General features: G+C 34.2%; 3 protein-coding genes across 4 annotated transcripts in view; all 3 read left to right on the top strand.

Moving 5' to 3' along the window:
* The first annotated feature begins 549 nt into the window (after positions 1-549).
* Positions 550-6,975, top strand: LOC144569782 (lysine--tRNA ligase-like). The gene is made up of 15 exons (XM_078320256.1): positions 550-746; positions 913-988; positions 1,078-1,143; positions 1,555-1,717; positions 1,909-2,002; positions 2,774-2,859; positions 3,350-3,468; positions 3,609-3,689; positions 3,790-3,915; positions 4,203-4,485; positions 5,002-5,098; positions 5,199-5,355; positions 5,615-5,758; positions 5,853-5,921; positions 6,536-6,975. The coding sequence occupies exons 1-15, from the start codon at positions 682-684 to the stop codon at positions 6,740-6,742; spliced, it is 1,833 nt and encodes a 610-aa protein (XP_078176382.1). The 5' UTR covers positions 550-681; the 3' UTR covers positions 6,743-6,975.
* Positions 5,615-22,960, top strand: part of LOC144569785 (large ribosomal subunit protein eL32z-like) — a 55,331-nt gene continuing 37,985 nt past the window's right edge. The window contains exon 1 of the mRNA XM_078320260.1: positions 5,615-5,621. The gene's annotated coding sequence lies outside the window, so the exon portion shown is untranslated. The remainder of the gene's footprint in view (positions 5,622-22,960) is intronic.
* Positions 8,069-17,696, top strand: LOC144569781 (DNA topoisomerase, type IA, core). 2 transcript variants are annotated; one of them, XM_078320253.1, is made up of 15 exons: positions 8,069-8,206; positions 8,303-8,359; positions 8,485-8,588; positions 9,068-9,161; positions 9,406-9,505; positions 9,970-10,213; positions 10,656-10,818; positions 11,159-11,278; positions 11,676-11,755; positions 12,221-12,499; positions 13,755-13,923; positions 14,600-14,728; positions 14,895-15,107; positions 15,856-16,035; positions 16,938-17,696. In XM_078320253.1, the coding sequence occupies exons 1-15, from the start codon at positions 8,186-8,188 to the stop codon at positions 17,583-17,585; spliced, it is 2,601 nt and encodes an 866-aa protein (XP_078176379.1). In that variant the 5' UTR covers positions 8,069-8,185; the 3' UTR covers positions 17,586-17,696. The 2 variants fall into 2 exon arrangements, with proteins under 2 accessions (XP_078176379.1, XP_078176381.1); XM_078320255.1 differs by lacking the exons at positions 8,069-8,206; positions 8,303-8,359; positions 8,485-8,588; positions 9,068-9,161; positions 9,406-9,505 and adding an exon at positions 9,699-9,868.

The raw sequence follows: 22,960 nt of genomic DNA, 5'->3' as shown, positions 1-22,960 counted from the left end.
TTTGTATGATCACTAAACCTATTTTATTATGAGCTTAGAGCATCTACATTCTTGGTATTATTAGAATTTCTAATATGATATGGTAACTTTTAATTCAATTTCAGAGATGTAGGAGATTTTTTTTATTTAGAAACTATGCAGTAAAGTTTTTTTTTATTAAGAAATTATTTATAAATTCTATGTTCCACATTTTTCAAAACAAAAAAAGATACATATTTTCAAAAAAAAAAAAAAAAAATGAAATGGTCGTCAGTCGTCAGATGAAACGCTTAAAGGGGACACTCTTCATTAATTGGAAATTTTGTAAAGAAAATGTGGTGTCATTACTGATTGATTACAAATTAAGTGGTTTTTGGGTGATACGGTACCAGCCTCGTTCGTAAGTAGTAACTACTAACTAGTCAGTGCATGCTTGTCGTCCAAGGAAGCTTAAGTGGGACCCGTGACCCAGCTTGACGCCCAAGACAACGCAAGCCCAACACCTATTAAAGACAGCTCCAGGCCTCCAGCCAGCCCAAAGAAACGCCAAGAGCCTCAATTGGATATTATCTTGTGAAGCTTCTAAGCTTAACCCCCGCCTCGCCTCCGTCCCTGCTCTCTCATTACTCAAAACCCTCTTTCCTCTCTCTCTCTCTCTCTCTCTCTCTCTCTCTCTCTCTTCTCATACTGATTAGGGTTTCAATGGACCCTACAGAAGAAACCACTGACAAGCTCGCCGATCTGTCCACTGGCACTGTCAGCAAAAAGTAAGAATCCTTTCCTCATTTTTTCATTTTCCGCTGTTTAATTTTTCCCCTTATTTTGGTCGGAAATCTCAAAGAGGAATATGAGTTAGATACCGATTCAGTCCATGATGTCATTGTATTTTGTAGCTCTATCTTATTAGTTTCTTGTTGACTGTGATAAAATTAGTGCTTTGAAGAAGGAGCTGAAGAAGAAGCAAAAGGAGGAGGAGAAAAGGCTCAAGGACGAGGAGAAGAAGAATAAGGTCCGGATTTTTCAAAATAATTTTAATAGAAAATGTAATACTTTACCTTCTTAGGCAGTTGTTCACTGATGCTTTAATTCAATTTGTAGGCTGCTGCAGCTGCGGCTTCGCAGTCCCAGAAGCCTCCTGCCGATGACGATGAAATGGACCCTACGGTTTGTTTTGTTCTTTTCTTTTACTTCCATTTGTAACCATGGCATGGAATCATTTGGTGGTCACACTGTTCTAATTCTAAAATGTACACTACATCCCTGCAAATGCGTGAAATGTCACTTCTACTTTTTGGATTTCCCATATATTTCCTTCATTTATCTCTCTCTCACATCAAAGAGTGAGTGTCCAAGGAGCAAGGATAGAAGCATGTGTGTATTCACAAGCACCCTTATAAATTTTAGCCATCAAGATATCCTTACCAACTTCAACTGTTCATTAATTTCAAAATTAATGACCAGGGACGGGGCTTTTTACAGTTCTTTGATACAATCCTTTGCTAATTAACCACAGATACTATAACAACATTAAATAGAGTAGGTTTACATTATTTATGCTCTTTTATTTCTTTTCAGCAATATTATGAAAACAGGCTGAAAGGGCTTGCTGCGCTGAAGGCCACTGGGCTAAATCCATACCCGCATAAGTTCGAGGTTGGCATGCAAATTGTTGAGTACATTAACAAGTTTGGGAGTCTAGCTGATGGAGAGCGTGCTGCCGAAATAGTTAGTGTGGCAGGTACATTGCAGATTTGCAGTGCATAATAGTTCTGTTAAATTGAGGCTGCTCATCTCCTTTAGAGAAAACATGTTGTATGGTCACTTCTGTCAGAAACTTGTTGACCAAGTTCATGAGAAACGGTTGCACCTGATTATTTTTGTTTTTATATTTATGAAGATCATTAACATTTTTTCTTTGCTTCTTTAAAGGAAGAATTATGAATAAGAGAGCATCCTCATCAAAGCTTTTCTTTTATGATCTCTATGGTGGTGGTGTCAAAATTCAAGTCATGGCGGATGCCAAGTAACGTGATCTTTTTAGCTATACAATGTAAACATTAATTTATGTAGTGTAGCAACTAAGATTTCTTAATGATATCTATGGTTAATCATTATTTATTCATTTATAATTTGCATAAGTTATTAAACAAAAGTTTAAGCTTGATCAACTGAGTATATTTTTTTTAGCTTTTACTAATCTAACAAAAAGGTGATAGATATTTGGTTATATAATGGCATATTACTCAACTATTTTGCTTTATCTGTGTTTTTCCAAACAAGTAGTCAAGCTTATTATTTATTGCTTTAAGTTCCTATTGTGCTATCTTTTTGTTAGTCTCCCGATGTTTATCAACTGTTGTCTCTCATATAACATAATGAAGATGCTTTGGATAGCAAGAACTTTAACCAGTAGCTCTTATATTTTTTCCTTAGTTTCATATTTGTACTGTGCTTTTTGCATCTGGGTGGCCCAAAATTTTTTAGATATTTTTGAGAAGTACACCAAAGTGAAACTTAAAAAAAAGAAACTTAATTGTAGAATTAAATCATGGAAAATGCACATATGTTGAATGTGACAGATTTTCCTTTTTAACCCTGATAAGCTCCCTTTTTATGTTCAAGATAAAGAAAAGATCTAGTTTGGGTTCTGAGTTATTAGCCTGATTTTCTTATTCTTTTGTTATGATTTCAGTTTATATTTCCCAAGAGGGTTGCAACTGGGTAATACTCAAAACATAATTATTTCTTACAGACTATAAAGGTACTGTTGTGTTGTTTTCCCTTGTGATTGTAGGGGTTCAGAAATGGATGAAACAGAGTTTACAAGGTATCACTCTAATGTGAAGCGTGGTGATATTGTTGGTATCTGCGGATATCCAGGTAATACTTATCACATAACTTCATTTTTCCTTTCTGCCACTTTGGGAGTTATCAGAATTCTAGGCTATATGTTGCCACTCGAAGGAAAATTTTTAGTATGCCAATTGCTCCTGTATTGAGAAATTATATTTGTGCCTTTAAAGATATACAAGTAATGACCGGTCTTGCCCCTTTAAAGATGTCTTTTGTAATATCAATGCCCTGCAAAACAATTATTATTTCATTTGTCCCTCTATACATGCTGTTTTACTCTTATTTTGGAGACACCCAAAATATCTTGCTTTACTTTCTAATATATTATGAGAAGGCGGATGAGGATGGGTGTATTTGGTATCTTTAGCAACAAATAGGGGAATGCCAAGAGATATTTTGTTTTGTATGAGATACAAAGTTAACTTTTCTATGTTTTGTATGGGTATGTGTGGTTTTGATAATGTGAGAGAGTGAAAGCTGTTAATCAATATATCAATGTTAATGTATTATGCAACAGGTAAGAGTAAGAGAGGTGAGCTAAGTATCTTCCCGAATAAGTTTCTGGTCCTTTCCCCTTGCCTTCATATGATGCCTCGCCAGAAGGCAGGTCCAGCTTCTGACCATGGAGCCTCTAAGGTGATATATAGAGAAAAAGGAAATATAACTATTATACGAAATTGCTAGGCTGATTTACAAAATTGTATTTCACTTTGTTAGTTTGGTTTTATCTTTTGCTTGAAAGCTTCTTATTTGTAACACTTTTCTACTTTTGGCAGAAAACTGAAGGGAAGGCAGTGTCTGAGCCTTGGACTCCGGGAATGCCAAGGAATCCTGAGGCATATGTTCTGAAGGATCAGGTTTTAATTACTGTCTTTCACTTCTATTTACCAGCTGGAAACAAGGAAATGAATGGCAGCCATGAAACTATTATGTGTTTTATTTGGTGATCTTGTGCAGGAAACTAGGTACCGACAGAGATATCTTGATCTTATGCTAAACCATGAAGTGAGGAATATATTTAAGACGCGCTCAATGATTATTAATGCTGTCAGGGAATTCCTTAATGAGCGTGATTTCCTTGAGGTAGTCATAAATTACTTTTTTACTGTAGTTTCATCCCTTAAAACCTTTCCCGACTGGGATGTTATAATATATGGGGGAAGATATCTTTTTTTCTTTTTTCCCTTTTTTTTATCTTATGTACTATTCATATTGCTTGCAGATATCATAAATTATAAATTTATATAAAAGCCCTCTTGTAAGCCTATCTGCTGGTGGTTTAGGTATTGGGACACAATGTGGCAGTGCCACATCACGTACCATCAGTTCTTAATTTGTTGTAAGATATAAATGTAAACAATATGTTACAGGTGGAGACTCCAATGATGAACATGATTGCTGGTGGTGCTGCAGCACGTCCATTCGTGACCCATCACAATGACCTGAATATGCGGTTGTTCATGCGCATTGCCCCTGAGCTATACCTCAAGGAGCTGGTTGTGGGTGGCCTGGACAGGGTGTATGAAATTGGCAAGCAGTTCAGAAATGAGGGCATTGACCTGACACACAACCCTGAGTTCACCACTTGCGAGTTCTACATGGCATATGCTGATTATAATGACATAATGAAGCTTACAGAAGATCTCCTATCAGGTTATACTTGTTTAAATGAAGATTAATTCCAATACATGTAGAAATTATATAAAATACTGTTCATCTGCATATGTTTAGTAAAAGAGAAGTCTTTTCCTTAGATCATAAATGAACAAGTCTTCTATTGGAACATGAAAGTGCGACTGAATTGATCTTAGTTACTCTTTGCAATGGAGTGGAAGAAGGGAAGAAAATCTCGAACAGAGTGAAGGATCCAATTACTTTGAATGAATTGAAATAGGAGCCATATTAGGTCAAAATCTCATGTTAGGGTGTGTGGCTATTTTAAATTTTTGTCACTATGAATCCAAAAAGATCCAAACATTTGTATCAAAAGGGTTTGGTGTTTAGAGCATTGCAATTATATTTGACTAATTAATGGTTGTTACTTTCCTTAATGTAGTTATGTGTGCATGAGTAATGGTCAAATACCCAATCACATGATTAATCTATGAGATGCAGATTTATATTTTTCTAGTTTTAGATTTTATTTTATTTTGTGTTTAATTTTGGCAGGTATGGTGAAGAAATTGACTGGAGGATATAAGATCAAGTACCATTCAAATGGTGTTGACAAGGATCCTATTGAGATCGACTTCACCCCACCTTTTAGGTTTGTGCTTGTTTTACTAAACACATTTTTTTCATAATTACTTACCTTTGTATTTAAAAACATCAAAGTCAAAGTTGGTTTCATTTGATTCTTGTCACAGGCGTTTAGATATGATACAAGGATTAGAAGAAATAGCGAAACTAAACATACCAAACGATCTATCAAGTGAAGAGACCAACAAGTACTTAATAGGTGCATGTGCTAAGTTTGATGTCAAGTGCCCACCTCCTCAAACCACTGCTAGATTACTTGACAAGGTTTCTTATATGTTATCTATTTTGTATAACTGCTTTGTTTGTTATAAATCTATATTCAATTTGCCCCTTCAATTTGTGGTGATACTTTGACAACGTATAATCTACTCATAGAAGGCTATATGTTTGATGAATCAGCATTTTTTGCAAAATCTAGTACAAAAATTCTTTTCTACACTCGTATACCCTCCAAAGCAATATATTGTTACTTCCATATTGTCTTTTGTTAATGAAAGCAATTATATTATTGTACTTCTCGCAGCTTGTCGGTCATTTTCTTGAAGAAACATGCGTGAACCCTACATTTATTATCAACCATCCAGAGATAATGAGCCCATTGGCCAAGTACCATAGAGAGCGGCCAGGCCTTACTGAGCGGTTTGAGCTTTTCATCAACAAGCACGAGGTTTGTTTTGATTTGCTGTTTTACTAGTCCAAAACTTGAAGAAGATTATTCTCTTCATATTTGTCTTTTCTTATTGTTGTTTTCTGCCTTTCAGCTATGCAATGCATACACAGAGTTGAATGATCCTGTTGTACAAAGGCAACGTTTTGAGGAACAGCTGAAGGTAAAATAAAATAATTTTTTTTGTGGGTGTAACAATAAAATTTATTTGAACATCGTAAAATATTGCAGTGTTTTTTTCTTTATTTCTTTCTATATTTTTTTTTGGTGGGGGGAGGGGTGCGATGTCAGTCTTGTGCTGATAGTGTAGTCCTTATCTTCTGGCCATAAAACTGGTAGCACCTACTGCAATAGTTTTTCTGAGCCATACGATGAAAATCACTCAGTCCAGATTGAACCTTGTTATTTTAGGGGAGATTTTATTATCTGATTAGAACATTTTATTAAGATTGGATGGTCCACTTGCAATCTATGGCACACTTCTGCCTTCACTTTTATCGTAACAAATGGGGTGGTCATGATCAGTTTAGTGTTCCACCCAAAGTTTGCAGTAAATACTAGAACTGCTATATTGGTATCATCTATTAAGGTGTCCTGTTCTTGTACTGTTTAGTCAAGGTGATTGACAAACACAAAAAATTGTCAACTGGACAGTATGGGAGTGTTTTCCCTGAATTCTTTTTGTTATCATATTTGTTAATTATTACCAAATGATGCTTCTGTTGTCTTTGTATGTATAGCTAAGTCTAACTGGTGCTTCTTTAAATAAAATTCAAGGATCGGCAATCAGGTGATGATGAAGCAATGGCATTAGATGAGACATTCTGCACTGCTCTGGAGTATGGTCTGCCACCCACTGGTGGGTGGGGCCTGGGCATTGATCGCCTTGCCATGTTATTAACTGATTCTCAAAATATCAAGGAGGTACTGCTATTCCCAGCCATGAAGCCGCAAGATGAACCTTCTGCTAAGCCTGCAGCTTGATTCATGGAAAGCAAGTCATAACAGCATTTGCATGACGATTGTTTCTTTGCCGTTGAAGTTTTGGCTCTCTAATTGCGAGGTTTCAAAATGGGTTTCAATTTATTCTATACGTTTTGTTGGAGTGTGATGTACTAAAAAAAAAAAAAGAGGAAAGATTTCAGTAAATTACTAGTTAACTGCAGTGTTAAATTGTTTGGATGGAAACTTTTCATTTCAGTCTTAACCAGAACAAATTGTTTGCATGGATTTCTTCTTGTAAACATTTTATTTTATTCCACATAAGAAATTGAAAGAGTAAAAATAAAATAAAAGCTAATGGACTTGACATGGTAAATGGTGAAATTGTACAGAACAACTTTATTATAGTAGTAATGTAGTATCTATTGACAGTGGGTCTAAAAAAAAGTTTAAACATAGAAGTATGCTTTAAAATCTCCGTGTTTTGAACACTGGAATGAACGCACCTTGCATATGGTACCAAGTATAGTTAATTCTAGTAATACTTAATTTAAATTAACAATGTATTTACAGGAAATAATGATTTTTAAAACTCAGTTCATGCCGTGTTAGGTGTGATGATATTAATATTATAGGGAAATTTATAATAGTGTCGATGAGATAAAAAGGTGCAGTGAACAAAAGAGTTATGTCATGTGAAATAAAACAATGATAATATAAAAATTAATGAACGGTAAAAAATAAGAAAAATCCAGTGCAGCCTATTAAATTTGATCCCAAATCCCCACTCTCCGCGGTGAGATTTAAACACAATGTCACTATTTGTAGACTCGCGACAGAAAATATGATGGTTGGCAAACTTATTTATTTATTCATCATATTATAATTAGTTCATCAAAATTTACAAAAATTTCCATAATTTTTCATTTAATTTGAATAATCTCAACTGTAATTCTCTCTTTCTTTTGAAGAAGAAGAACTATAATGCATCATTAATTATGCACTCAACTCTTTAATCAGTAGAAACCTAAAATTACTCTCATCTTGAAATACTGTTGAAGGAATGCTATAAAAAGAAAGGAGAAGATAATTTTCATTTTTGCAATTTTTAATTTGTCAAAGAAACTTTGCATAGTTCGCGAGTACCAAACATCAGCATTGTACAGATATTTTTTATTTTTATTTTTGATTAATGAAAAAATCGGCTAGAAATGCTAGCAGTTGATTGTTCTTAAAAATAAATAATTTAAAAATTTTAACGGAGAAATTGATTTGGAAATTTTGAACGAGCAGGAGCAATTAATACAAAGAAAAAGGAAGTTAACCTATGTGGTGGTCAGGTGCTTTTCTTTTCAATCTGGTAGATCCTCTCGCTGGTCGCTTCCTCGACTCTTTTCCTCTCTTTCTATTCTATTCTTCGGTTCTTCCCGCCTTAAGCTCTGTACAGCTGCTCTTCTCCTCCGCTAGCAATAGCATCCCTTCGCCATGGCGCCTAAAGTCCTTATGGTAACCCTCTCTCTTGCTCTCTTGCTCTCTTGCTCTCGCTCTTCCCCTTTCCCCGATCTCTTATACCTCCTTCAACTCCAACTCTCTCATTTTCAGGTGGCTGAGAAACCTAGCATAGCTCTTTCAATTGCTTCTGTTCTTTCTGGTGGTCAGGTGCTTTTCTTTTATTTTTAGCTCATTTATAATCATCCGCTGTTATTAAGTTTATTCGAACTGTTCCGCTAAAGGCTTTCATATTTTTTATTTCTTTGCTTTGATTTATGGCCTTTCTGACACAGATGTCTACACGGAGGGGTAGCACAGAAGTGCATGAGTTTGAAGGCATGTTCAGGGGAGGCCCTGCGCAATATAAAGTGACGTCGGTCATTGGTCATGTCTTCAGGTGTGTTTAGTGTGTATACATCAATTTGACATATTAAGTTTTTAGAAAGTCATTAGGATCAGATGTTGATTATCATAGCGGATTGGGAACAATACCAGCTATAAGCATGATCACAGTATGAATTTAGTATATACCATCCAGGAGATAGTAGTGCACTAGTATAGTATGAGTATGGAGTCTTCTGGCAAGTTTGGAATTTGCTAGTATAATCAAGGGTAAATTTGGGTCAAGATGATGGATTATTGCAAAATTGAGGATTATCTAAGCAAAACCTGTATAGAGTTGAAACTTAATTGCTAAATTGGAGGCCTCGAGGGGCAACTGAGATTTAATTGAACATCTCTGTGGTATAACTGGCCTATTTTCATTCATTTCAAAATGAGCAATGAGTTATCTAATGTAATTGATAATTTTTCTTTCAAGATAGGTTATCTTAATTTGGTTATATATTTTATATTGATAATTGTGATCATATCCAGTGTTGATTTCCCACATGCATACCAAAGTTGGGAAGGAACTGATCCAATAGACTTGTTTGAAGCTCCAGTAATAAAGTCCGAATGTAACCCCAAGGTACTTTTTCCTACTCTATGTACTGACAGTACCTGAAGCTATGGCACTTGTATGGCTTCACTATGGATTATAAATTGCACAATTAAGGGTAAGTTGATACTTATTACACAGCTGAGGGTTAACTAGGTTATATCTAATTTAAAATGAAGTTCAATTTCATACTATATGCCTAATATTCCTGAGTTGATCAGAATTCTCCAAGCAATACATGTATCTAACAATCCTTCTGTTGTGTTTTGAAAAGGCACATATATGTAGGCATCTTTCAAATGAAGCACGGGGGTGTTCCTACTTGGTACTCTGGTTGGATTGTGACCGCGAAGGAGAAAATATATGTTACGAAGGTACCCATTTAAGCCATTACATACAGGTAGAAAATGTCAAAATCTGACCAGTAGCACCAGACTGTTATGATACTATCTTCAATTAACTCTGCCTTTAACCCTATGTAATCTCATTGAGCTTCGAATGAGTTAACCCTCATTTTTGTACTACAATCCAGCCCAACTTAGCCTCAGTTGATTTCTGATTTTGCAATTGTGCTATAGTTTTTTTATTCTAAACTGTGTAACCAAGATCCAAATTATTGTTTAATCAACTAAATTTGCATCAGAGCCCTAATGTCGGCAATTAAGCAGGATAAAGTTCAGGATAAAACCAAAGAATGTGTGAAAAAAAAGGATCACTCGAGAGTTCTAATCAAACCGGTCTCTGTTTCAAGATTCCAGTTAAGAATCTTTGTACAAAATACCAGTATCATTTCCAAATATGTTAATGTGTTATTTTTTTTTTTTTTTTTGTGCCTTAGTAATTGAGTCAACTGGAATTAATGAAAATGAAGCTGGGAGGACGATTTTCCGTGCACGCTTTTCCTCTGTAACTGATAAGGATATAAGAAATGCAATGGACACCCTAAGTGTACCCAACAAGGATGAGTCACTCTCTGTAGACGCACGGCAGGAGATTGATTTGAAAGTGGGGGTGGCATTTACACGGTTTCAGACACGCTATTTTCAGGGGAAGTATGGGAATCTTGACTCTAGGGTTATTTCGTGAGTTATATATCCCCTTCGCACTTTCATTTTTATTATTTTGATAAAATTAAAGCACTTGATTACAATAGAAGAGGAAATATATATGCCCATTTGACCTGAAACCAAATTCGGTTCCCCAAACAAACCAAATCCAGAGAATGGAAAGAGAAAATGAAAGACAATAATGACAAGGTAAAAATATTACCACCACTCACCAGTTTGCTATTGACATAGTGTAAATGGGTTTTGGCCATCACCAACATTGTAATCTAGTTGATATGGGCTTAAGCTAGATTAACTGATTCCCTGTAGTGTCTTACTGGCGGCTATCGTTTAAGTGGTGTTAGGAATTGGAAACATCCAGTAAGGTGCTACAAGGATTTTCCTGTATTTAAGCAATAGATTCCTGTTCAATCCTTCATGTTTTCTAATTTCAATTTGTGTGCTTCTTCTTTTCTAGGTATGGCCCATGTCAGACACCGACGCTTGGTTTTTGTGTGCAACGTTCCATGCAAATAAGCACATTTAAGCCAGAGAAATTCTGGTACATAAGTCCTGTTATTCTCAAAGACGGCTATGAGCTACAGCTGGAGTGGAACCGCAATCGTGTTTTTGATCTTGGTGTAAGTTTTATGTTTAGAATATGAATTGATGTAGTACTCGTTTTAGTCTTGTGAGTAGTTAGTGGAGTTACTTAAAGCACAAAGGTTAGCTGCATGACAAGTATTATACTTTTAAAGAATATAAACTCATATTCACTACGTTTATACTTTGTATCCCTTTATTATGAGCTGAGAGAGTACTGTGGCCTCAATATGCTGAACTGCAGACAAGATTTAGCAAATTTTATCTTCCACAATTTCTTTTGATATCCCTAAAATGCTATATGTTTTGTCAAATGTTTGTACTACTACATGGTTCAAAAAATATAATTGTACTTCAATGTCTCTCTTTTATTCCTAGGTTACAACTATGTTTCAAAAGATGGTAGTCAATGATGGTATGCTAAAAGTGACTGACGTGTCTACGAAAGAAGAGTGCAAGGGTCGGCCATCTGGCCTTAACACAGTTAATATGCTTAAGGTACACATAACAGTGTCAGTTTCTTTATCTAGACAATAATGGTGCTTTGTATTGACTGTTCTTGTTGGTACACCATACCCTCAACCCCCATCCCTGTCCCCACCTACCGACCCCACCCAGTCAGCAATGTTTTCTATCTTATTGTAAGGTACCATTGTAAATGGTTATTGTCCAAATTTATTAGTACATATTTGATAGTATTGTATATATATTTAGTTCTTGGTCAATATTGTTTACTGAACTAATGTTGTAAGACACATACTTGTTATGTCAGAGTATGAAAAAACACTTTAAGCTGTTGTACTGACGTACACTGCTTTGAGTCCTTTTTACATTCCAACTTGTCACCTAACTGTGGAGAACCATATATCAATTATGTACTTACAACTTTTTTCAGGTTGCTTCTAGTTCTTTAGGGATAGGACCGCACACAGCCATGCACTTGGCTGAGCGATTGTACACTCAAGGTTTTATCAGGTCTTAAAAGCATCAGATTCCTTAAGTTTTCTTTCTCCATCAAGCAGTACTTTTTGTGTTTCTATGGAACAAAAACATTGCATTATAAAAAAAATATTATTAGTAACCCCACATAAAATAGGAAATGTCACCTTTATGCCTAAAAAACATAGAAGATATCTTATATTACCTCTACTTTTACTTTTGAAATTGACGAAACTACCCCTGGAGGAGAAGGAAACTGTTAGCTTTCCTATTTTGAAGAATCTGAGAAAGGGTTGGAGCATTGGAATTAATTGGATGTTTGATTTCTGTGTATAAGACATACAGAACCTTAAATGCTGTAGCACATGAGATATACTCATATATATACATGAATATTTGAATTCTCTAGCACTTTAAAATTTTCCTTTGCTTGTCTGAGACTCAGACTGACCCTGCATACTGAAAAAGAAACTAAGCGACTATCTTTCGTCAAATTTACAGCTATCCAAGAACTGAAAGCACAGCCTACCCTGCGTCCTTCGATTTCAGAAGTGTTCTCATCTCCCAACAAAATAACCCTATCTGGGGAAATGAAGTTAGGGTACTGTTAGTTGATGGCTTTGCAAAGCCACGTCAGGGCCACGATGCAGGGGACCACCCTCCCATTACCCCAATGAGGCCTGCCACTGAAGATATGCTCGGAAATGATGCCTGGAGATTGTACCAATACATCTGTCAGCATTTTATTGGAAGTGTTAGCCCTGATTGCCGCTACACAAGGTAAATTTTATGTGGTTTTGTTTTCAAAACGATACAAGAGAAAAGTAAAAGCTAGGGTGTTCATAAACTCACCAAGGGGGTTCATGAGCTTAACATAAAAGTTCATCTGATCTGCTTCAAGCAACAAATCCGCTTTTTTATCATGATTATCTTCTTGCATGATGCATGTACATTCTAAATTTATAATTTTGCGAGTACATTTTGTGTGAATTCTGAACACTAAAATGAGTTTCTCAACCTCTTTGTCAAGTACAGAGCAAATTTGAAAAATTAGAAAATAAGCTCATCACTCGTGATTCATGAAGTAGTTCATGATCAGCAGTTAGAATTCATTCTTTGAAGAGGACCCTTTTTTCTGCTCATTACTATGTGGTGGCCTTATGACTGACAAATTCTAAAATGTAATGGCACAACTGAAACATTGCCAACATAGTTGGTTTAATCAAATGAAGTAGAAAACATTTATAGCACTATTAAATAAATCTTGTAAGACAAATCTATTGGTAAGTATAGGTGTTTTCATATTTATATCCATCAAGAATTAGCTTTACATGTGCGCTACCTTACCTATTAATGGCTAACGAACATAACAGGAATTATCAAATAAAAACAATAATCATATAACATAAGCCCAAATAAATAGCAAACAAGTAAATATACTAATTAAACTATGACATGTGCATAAAATCATAAACTATAACGAAAAAGTATAACAAGTAAATATAGTTATTAAATCAATTTATGTTAATTTAAATTTAAAAGATACGAAGTGTTGTTGTATATAATAAATAAAAATTGAAATATAGCGTAAAGTTGTGTGTGACTTGTTGGTTTGTGTTGATGACTCTCACCCAAGAGAACTAGGGTTCGATTCACGCCAATGACATTTCTTTTTCTTGTTTTCATATATTTAAAAAATTAATCTAAAAAAGCGCTTCAAGGAGGAATCAAACCCAGAACCTCTAGAATAGAGGCCAAATACTTTCCCACTCCACTAGAGCTCCATTATATTACAGCTAGAATTGCCAGTGGTAATTAAATTAAACTGCCGCTGTCTTTTCCAGCAGTAATCTATGAAATGTACTGCTGGCCAGTGGTAGGGACATTTTTTGAATTTTTTGCAAACTGAGGGCAACTTTGGGGATATGAGTAAAAAATTTGGGATGTATGGCTGATGCAGGAATAACTAATAAAATTATCACAAAAAATTTGAATATGGATTATGGAATTTATTTTATTTCTTGCCTCTGTCTAGGACAACTGTTGATTTTTTGTGTGGTGGGGAGATGTTCAGCTGTGGGGGGCAACGTGTCAGCTCTAAAGGCTTTACATCCATCATGCCATGGCTGGCTGTTAGTGAGAAAAATCTCCCCCAATTTAAAAAGGGTGAGAAAATAAATATTGCCAAGGTCGACCTTAATGAGGTAATAAACCTACATGTTTTGATTTGTTTTATTTGTGAGGCCCGAATAAGTTGAGCTAAAAGGGCTTTATCAAAAGATTTGGATCGAGTTATAATCTAAGATATTGCATTCTACAATGGTAATTTACAAGTTACAGCAGTGTGTACCAAGTCAAAATTATACATTAAAACAAGAGAATACTTCTTATAGAAAAATTGTGTTATACCAAAAATTGTACAGAATGGAAAAGAAGGTACAGGAGTCAAGTTTAACTGATGCATCGGGTGCTATGAGGTTGGGCAAGTGCACAAGGCCAATTTTGGGGCAAAATTCATCTTAATTGTTATTAAAAAAGTGTCATAATACTATCCCAGAAACCAATTTTATATTATATGATCATAGACAAAAATGCCCAGTTTCTTGTTAAGTGTCCAAACTGTTTATCCTTGCCTTGCATTATATAGAGAGGGACAACTAGGGGGTGCGGTTTGGGTGTTTTTGTTTTTGAAGAAGAAGAAATTGAAGAACATAACAAGGTCGAGAACAATTTCATGTTTTGCACCATATATATGTTGTTTTCTATGTTTCATGGAGGTTTGCATGATGTTTTCCAATATTAAATTCATTTTTCTTATTAGATATATTTCATTATTGTTTTGACATAGTTAAAATTTTCCATGGTTATATTTCTTATTAGGGAAGCACAAAGCCACCAGATTATCTTAGTGAGAGTGAACTGATATCCCTTATGGAAAAGCATGGAATTGGTACTGATGCTTCAATTGCAGTACACATTAATAACATATGCGAGCGCAATTATGTTCAGGTACCATTTAATTTCATTCTTTTACAATATACTTTTTTTTGCTTACATTCACTTTTACATTTGAAATTGTATCTGTATAGGAAATAGAGATCAGATAAGCATGGTTTTGTCTTTGACCTTGTTTAGTTTATTCATATTTTTTTTCTGTAATTACATATTTTGTCAGGTCCATTCAGGTAGGAGACTGGCACCAACAGTACTGGGAACCACTCTAATAAGAGGATACCAGTGTATCGATCCCGACCTCTGCTTACCTGATATACGTGGTTTCATTGAGCACCAGATAACCCTTGTTGCCAAAGGCAAAGCCAATTACACCCGAGTAGTCCAGCACGTACTGCAACAGTTCAGACAGAAATTCTCTTACTTTGTCAAAAAGGTGCTATGCTACTTTTATCATACCATTATTGATTAAGCTGATATGAAGTGTTTTCAGACAAATGGTACACTGTATGCCGGGGTAGCAGGGTTCATCATTAGACTTATCCCATATGCTAGTGGATCAGGATATACTGACCTGCAACTGATCTGTTATTTAAATTGTTCTTTTTGGTTGGTTTTTTTTTATTCATATTGGATTTTCATCCTCTTTTGTTTCTTGATGACGGATGTTAGAGCATCACTAGCTTAGTCTATATTTCAACGAAACAAAAACAAAAAAAATATAAAATAAAATGCTAGATAGGTCAGTACTGGTGCCAATTGCAGATCCAGATCTCTTGACCTCCATTTATTGAACAATTGGGCAAACATAACTAAATTGGGTTCCAGTCAACCATTATGATCAGGTCAACAAATGTCAGCTGTATCTGTAAGATATTTTATATTTTTTTGCAGTCCTTTTGGCCTGCACAAGATGTTTATGCTTTAGTTATGCAACAAAGAATCAATTATTTACAATAGAAGCCCTATTAGAGATACAAGTGGCATTTGACCAGTGACAAACTGGTATGCATTTGTTATATAAATGGTATTTATCTAGTACTATACTTGAAATGTTTGGTTTACATTACAGTGCTTTGGTTAATAAACAAATGGGGCCATCTCTGGTCTGTAATGATTGCTGTCAGTTGATATCAGTGTCCTGGGTGCCAATATCCTTTTACCTAAAACTTTAATCTGTGCAGATAGAAAACATGGATGCACTGTTTGAAGCACAATTCTCCCCTCTGGCTGATTCGGGTCGACTACTTAGTAAATGCGGAAAGTGCAGCAAATACATGAAATACATCTCCACTCGACCGACAAGACTATACTGCATTGGTTGTGAGGAGGTTTATAACCTCCCTCAAAATGGCACTATCAAGGTATGTCTACTAGATTTTATACTGTTAAGCACAATACCAAAAGAATACCCTTTTAAGGTAAAAAGAATGTTTGAGGGACATCACTCCTCCCCAAAAAATTTATGTTATTAGTATTGAACCCGACCATTGAATATGAGGCAACTTTGCTGGAGGTCACTTTATTATGCGTTATTCACAGATTGGTCTGTAAATTTCAGTTTGTCCCTCTGAAGTCTCAAACAGCTGAATTTTTATTTTGTTCCAATCAGTTTGTTATGTCCTTTGCTTCAAATGCATGAACTGACTGCTGACATGTGCCTTTTATAACGGGCTAGATTTAATGGAAGTCATTTAGGAGAGCTGCTTTAAGCTGTCACCTTTTGTCCCTCATGATCACTCAACTTCTATTTTATTGATTGAATTTTTAAACACAAATACATCATATTGACTTGGGACCAGCCTGAACAATGAGAAAGTGACAAGGAGTATCTTCTGACTGATACAAAAATCTGCTTGATGTGTGATATTTTAGATCATTAATAGTTTCTAATATTCACAAAGCAATGTTTAAAATTTAGGAAGATTGGTGTCTTTAAAATATGGGCATGGTTTGACATTGCATCACTAAATACCTTTGATGGCTTGTAATGCTAGCAGTACATAATTAATGGATGGGACACCAAATATATTTATCTTTGCATTATTGCATCTTTTCAACCCGCATCATTGCATCATCATAATATCTTTGAATTTTTTTTTTTCAACACGAAGAGATTCTGTTTCAAAATACCAAAGAAGCTGAGAGGAAATGATACATAAATTTCTTGGAAGCAGGATGCAAATGCTTTTTAGAAAAAAAAAAAAAATTCTTCTCTGCAAATTTTATGAGGGCTTTTCCTAATATGCGGGTATATTTTGTTCAGCTATACAAAGAACTAATATGCCCATTGGACGGTTTTGAGCTGCTCCTATTCTCCATGGCTGGCCCCGATGCCAAGTCATTCCCACTCTGTCCCTTCTGCTACAACAGTCCCCCATTCGAAGGCATTGACAATCTCCTTGCCTCTCTCACAATAAACCCAAACACTAACCCTAAAAAGGGCATCATCACTGGCATGCCCTGCTTCCTCTGCCCCCACCCCACATGCCGCCACTCCATGATAACTCAAGGTGTGTGCGCATGTCCCGAGTGCACGGGAACCCTAGTTCTCGACCCAGTAAGTGCCCCAAAATGGCGACTCCATTGCAACTTGTGCAATTGCCTGGTGTTGCTGCCTCAAGGAGCGCACAGGATCAGCACAACTGGTAAGAGGTGTGATTCGTGTGACTCCACTATTATTGAGGTGGATTTTAACAAGAACAACACACCGCTCAGTGGTGGTGAAACACTGTATCAGGGGTGCATTTTGTGTGATGAGTTGCTTCATTCCTTGGTGGAGGTGAAACACGGTAAGTCATTTTCTGTAAGGGGAAGGGGGAGGGGAAGAGGCAGAGGGAGAGGAAGGGGAAGGGGGCGGGGACGAGGAAGGGGGAAGAATGTGGATCCAAAGATGAGTTTTAGGGACTTTTGAGTAAAAACGTAAGGGCTATTTTCTGTTCGTGTAATTTTTGTTTTATCATTGTTGTTTTACATCTTTTGTAGTCTCAAATATATATTTTCTTAGAAATGTTTTATCATGCAATGTTTGCATTCTCTAAGCTATGATTTTAAATGAGTTGTAGCAATCTCCACTGGTGAAAAGGGGGTGAAATTTATTTCAGATGTTAAATAGGAATATAATGTCTCACCTAAACGAAATTTCAATCAAAAGTTTTAAAAAGTGAGAATCTTTCTATTTTGGTCAAATCAACCACTTTCCCCAGCTAATGAATAAGGTTATAATGATGTCATACGCTAATCAAACTTTACAGCTGAGCTAATTAATTGGTTTAGTTGCAACTTGCAACCAATCTCAGATGGTAGGTAACTAACAACAGGAATTCTCAGATCTTATGACGGTACCAAAGATTAGAAAAGACGCATGTCAAATCAAATCAATGTTCCATTTAGATGCTACAACTGTTGAACTGGTATTTTCTTGATGGGTCTGATAAGGCGATTATTAATCCCCAAGCAACTGCTTCTGTGCAAGTGCAACCGTCTCTTTGACTAAAAAGAGGAATTGCGTAAAACCAAAAGGCGAAGATTGCAAAATCCATAAGTTGGTCCAAAAATACCATATCAGTTCCAAACGTTACAGTATGATTTTAGCATAATTAAGTGCTAGGTAAAGAAATGACAGGATTGATTAATTCCAGAGAAATAATAATAAGAACAAACTGAATATTATAAAAGTTAGGGTCTGTAATAAAGAAAATTAGTCACGCCGTTACTCATTCCATCACGATATGTCATGTATATCGGTCACGTAACGTGACTTGTATGTGACGTAATGTCTCCCTTCGATCGAAAACAACACAGCCGCCATGTCACGTGACTAGTTTTTCCAATATTCTTTCTTTATTTAATTTGTTTTTGCAATTTGTTTATATTTTGTAACATTTTTTCTAAGTTTTTTCAATCAATTAATTTAAAATCTGAAAAAAAAAAGAAGAAGTTAAATGTATCGTTCAAGTTACATTTGAATACGTCACGGCGTGATCATACATGAAATGATAATTCGCATGACGTAATTTTTTTCATTATTTTGATAACATCATGTAAAAAAAAATATTGTAATGTAACTTGACATGATAAATTACGACGTATTAGTCACATTACATTACATCATGTTATATTTTTGTTTACTATTCTGTATTTTACTAAGAAGTGCAGAGTTGTTTAATGGCTGAGAGCAAGATGTTCCTCCAAATTGAACGCTCGCGCTGTTTAAAATATAATAATTATGAAATGAATGGGGTTGGCCGTTGCCCATTGGCAAGTAGATATTGCTTTATTTTGTTTATTACTGAAAGATCTAGAAAGTGCGAGAGTGTCCCCTCCCGGACACATATAATTATGTCCCAACTAAACAATTAAAAAGAAAGACAATTATTGATCTCTACTTAAATTTTTTCCAGTTTACACCACAAAAAAGTGGACACGAGCCTTGTCGTAGATGCACTAACTTTTGACTAATTTGACCTCCTAGTGTCAGTGTGTGCGTTTCCCATTTTTTTTGGTGAAATGGAAATATGAGAATGAGATCATGCTCATAGTGATGTGTTATGTGTATACAAAAATTCATTAAAAAAAATAACAAATCAAACCGAAGAATAAATAGAGTAGAACTAGGGTGTTCTTAAGCTCACCAACGTGTTTGATGAGCTTAACTCCAAAATCTATTAGATTGGCTTCAAACAACAAATCCAAACCGTTGAAACCGATTTACTTTATGAGTGATGAATTTACATGTAAAGTTTTTAAAATTTTGAATTAATTTTGTATAAAGTCAAGTGATAAAAAAATATTCAAAAAATGAATGCACTAAAATTAATTTATAAACGTTCTAATTTTGACCGCTTGACTTAATACTAAAATAATTTGAAAACTTAAAATTTTTGCATGTAAATTCATCACTTGTGAAGTACATGGATTTCAACAGCTTAAATTTGTCATTTGAAACCGATATAATATAGTTTGGAGTTAAGCTCACCAAACACTTTAGTAAGCTTAAGAACACCCTACTTTTACTCGAATAAATATCTACTTCTTAAAGAATATATAATTAAACAAGCATTTATACTGCACCAGGATGGATCTGTATGTCAAAATGTATCTTAGACTAAAAGTTTATCTGAACATAATTTAAGGTACATTGGAAGTTAGTTTTTATTTTGCTAGAGATTTTCTTAAGTGAGATTTTATGGAAAATAAATAAATTGAAAATGGTGTTTTGTTGAGAAACCCATGAAGTTGTAGCATGCTCTAATTAATTAGATTAAGACATGCATGATGATTTTTTTAATTGCGACAGCCACCTTTAATTTGTTTTAAAGATGCATTATCTCCTGATACAATACAATGAAAACGACTTCTGACACTAATAACTTGATGCTTTGTATTGTGTATTTCTTTCTGAGAGCCCCCAAATGAAAGCAAAAGGTACAAAAGATGAGGTGGAAATTAAATGATTTTAGTACTTTACTTTCTTGATGAGATAGATAGTGCAAAACGTGTATATATAACTGACTATGATATATCTAGCCATCAAATGCAAAGTAAAGATTAAAGAAAGCTCTTGATGTAATAATGAAGGCAAAACAACAAATGAAGATGTTCTCTTTTCTTATCTCATGTATTAATCAAATGGAATTTTTCACATGTGAAGGAATATATTTTCGTGTGTATGTATAATTACACCTGTACCTATGACTAGATTGTTTAAGAATTTAAATAATTGAAATTTGAGACAGAAATGTATAGAATAATGTTTCCTTTCTAAAAGTTAAATCAATATTTTTTTTTTCTTTGTTCTTGATTTCGACATGAAAAGCAATTTTGCTTTTAGATATTCTCTTCTCTGAGACTTGTATTAATCAAATGGAAATGAGAATATATATCGCTCAAGTAACGATCACTCAGGCGCTGAAAAAACACGGAAGGAGTTTTCGTGTGTATGTATAATTACACCTGTACCTATGACTAGATTGTTTAAGAATTAAAATAATTGAAATTTTAGACAGAAATGTATAGAATAATAATGTTTAAGAATTAAAATAATTGAAATTTTAGACAGAAATTTTAAGACTATTTATCCGGACACTTTGACAACAAAATTAAGGTGCATAAAAAACCAAAGAAATAAAAATCGGTTTTTGATACAAGTGATAAAAGGTAATGTTATTTGTGTGAAAAGTTACAAGTCTCAAATATAGATGAAAATTTATTGTGAATTATAAATTTTATAAATAATTGGGTGGCTTAGATCTAAGTTTATCTGAAAATAAATGAAAGAAATGGCGAAAGGAGAGAGAAAAGAGAAAGAGACCAAGTATACTCATCTTGATATTATTTCATCTTCATTTACAACCCATACATTGAGTGGGGGAGTGGTTCAATGGGCAAATTCAGAATCAGTATTGTAAATAACGATATGTGTTTGTTCAAACGGAGTATCGCTAAGCGATTTATCAACATGTGTCTGATTAATTAGAATTTTACGGATCATTTTGTATTTTCATTAAAGTTATATGCATATATTTATAATTTATTAAAAATAATTAATTTAATTCATCAAACTTAACTAATAAATTTATATTAACTTTGTTTTCATAAAATTGTCATTTAGAAAAAATTCAGATAATTAACTAGATAAGATAAGACAAAGTATAGTGCATATAACATATAAAGACAAAAAAAACAAAGAATAATAAAAATGACTAACTAATTAGTTGTTTAAATGAAAAATTAGACGATCAATCAGGTTGTTTAAATGAAAAACAGACGATTAATCGAATAATTCGGTCAATTTAACATTCTCATCATCAAATAGCATTCCGCATCCTCTATTTGTAACGGTTTGATCATCACCACTGACTAAACGACCGGTTAGTTGACTGACTTGGCCATTTAATTTCTACAACATTGATCATAATTTGTTATATAAACATAAAGATTCATTTGTACTTGATTTGCACAAACTTTTAAAAAAAATCGATCCATGCTAATAGAGATCAAACGACTCCACCCGAACGTCAAATTAAATTTGGTCTAATGCCCTCCATTCTGCACATATATACTTAATTAGCTTAGCTTAGCTCTGTATATATCGATTATCGAATCATGCCTTTTCAACTATCAGTCTTAATTAATTTCAAAAGAAAATTCATCATATTTTCATACTCTTTCAATCACCATTTTTCTAGCATTCTTCGAGTTTTGTCAAACAAACCCTAAATTACAAAGTACCTCCTCATCCGCAAACATGTGTAAAATAACTAGATATTGAAGTGTTTATTGTTTCTTAATTTGTATCCAGTTATTTTCACAACTCAATAGGAGGGAATTTTATGTATACCCTCCAAAAACTTCAAAAATACATATTTCCCCCTCTAAAATTCATAATATCATATTTAACCTTCTAAATTACAAAAATAAAAAATTTATTTTCTTATTGACCGATTTATAAAGTATCTATTTTGGTCTTTACTAAAAAAAATAAAAAAATATGTAACACGTTTAAGAGAAATATATATTTGGTCTTCTAATTAACCAATTGTGAAAATCAATATTAATTTTCTTACTTGTAACACACACACACACAAAAATGTATGCTTAATGTCATTGTATATGCGTTACCAATAGAGAATGAACCACATGTCCTCATAAACCGGCTAATTAGAAGAAACAATATTTTTCTTACACATACTACATATTGATATTTTCAAATAAAGAATAAAATGAGAGCTTTATAAATTTAAAATGAGTTTTAATAATAAAAAAAAGGCAATAAATTGAGTAAATTCGTGAGGTTTTCAAATTTAAAAGGGTAAATATGATATTATGAATTTAGAGGACGAAAACATAACTCCAGAAAAGGTATACATAAAATTGTTCAAAATAAAGTAGAAACTCGACGCAATAAGGATAGCAACATCCAACACAGTATTTGATTTACAAAATATTTACACGCAAAATAGAAATGCTAAAATAATATTTGTTGGATAATATTACAAATATTATAATTTGAAGGGGCTCTTTAAAAATTAATAAAGTAGAGCTCACTTAACCCCGCCACCGAATAGATACAACCAAATAAAACATGTATTGTGAACTAATTCGGAGCTTGCATGTGCTACACACTACCCACTATTGAGTGTTCTAAGTTTTCCTTTTTTTTCTGAATGGCAACGAACATCTTTTTGTTAGAATTGGAACATCAATTATATAATGCATGCGAATCCCCATTGAAAGCACCAAAAACCAAAGAACAAACGACATGGATTCTCCCTCTTTTTTCAAGCC

This window comes from Carex rostrata, chromosome 18 (genome assembly GCF_964058835.1).
Source record: "Carex rostrata chromosome 18, lpCarRost1.2, whole genome shotgun sequence".
Taxonomy (NCBI): Eukaryota; Viridiplantae; Streptophyta; class Magnoliopsida; order Poales; family Cyperaceae; genus Carex; species Carex rostrata.
Note: the sequence above shows the minus strand (reverse complement) of the source record. Positions and strands in the feature narration are given on the sequence as shown.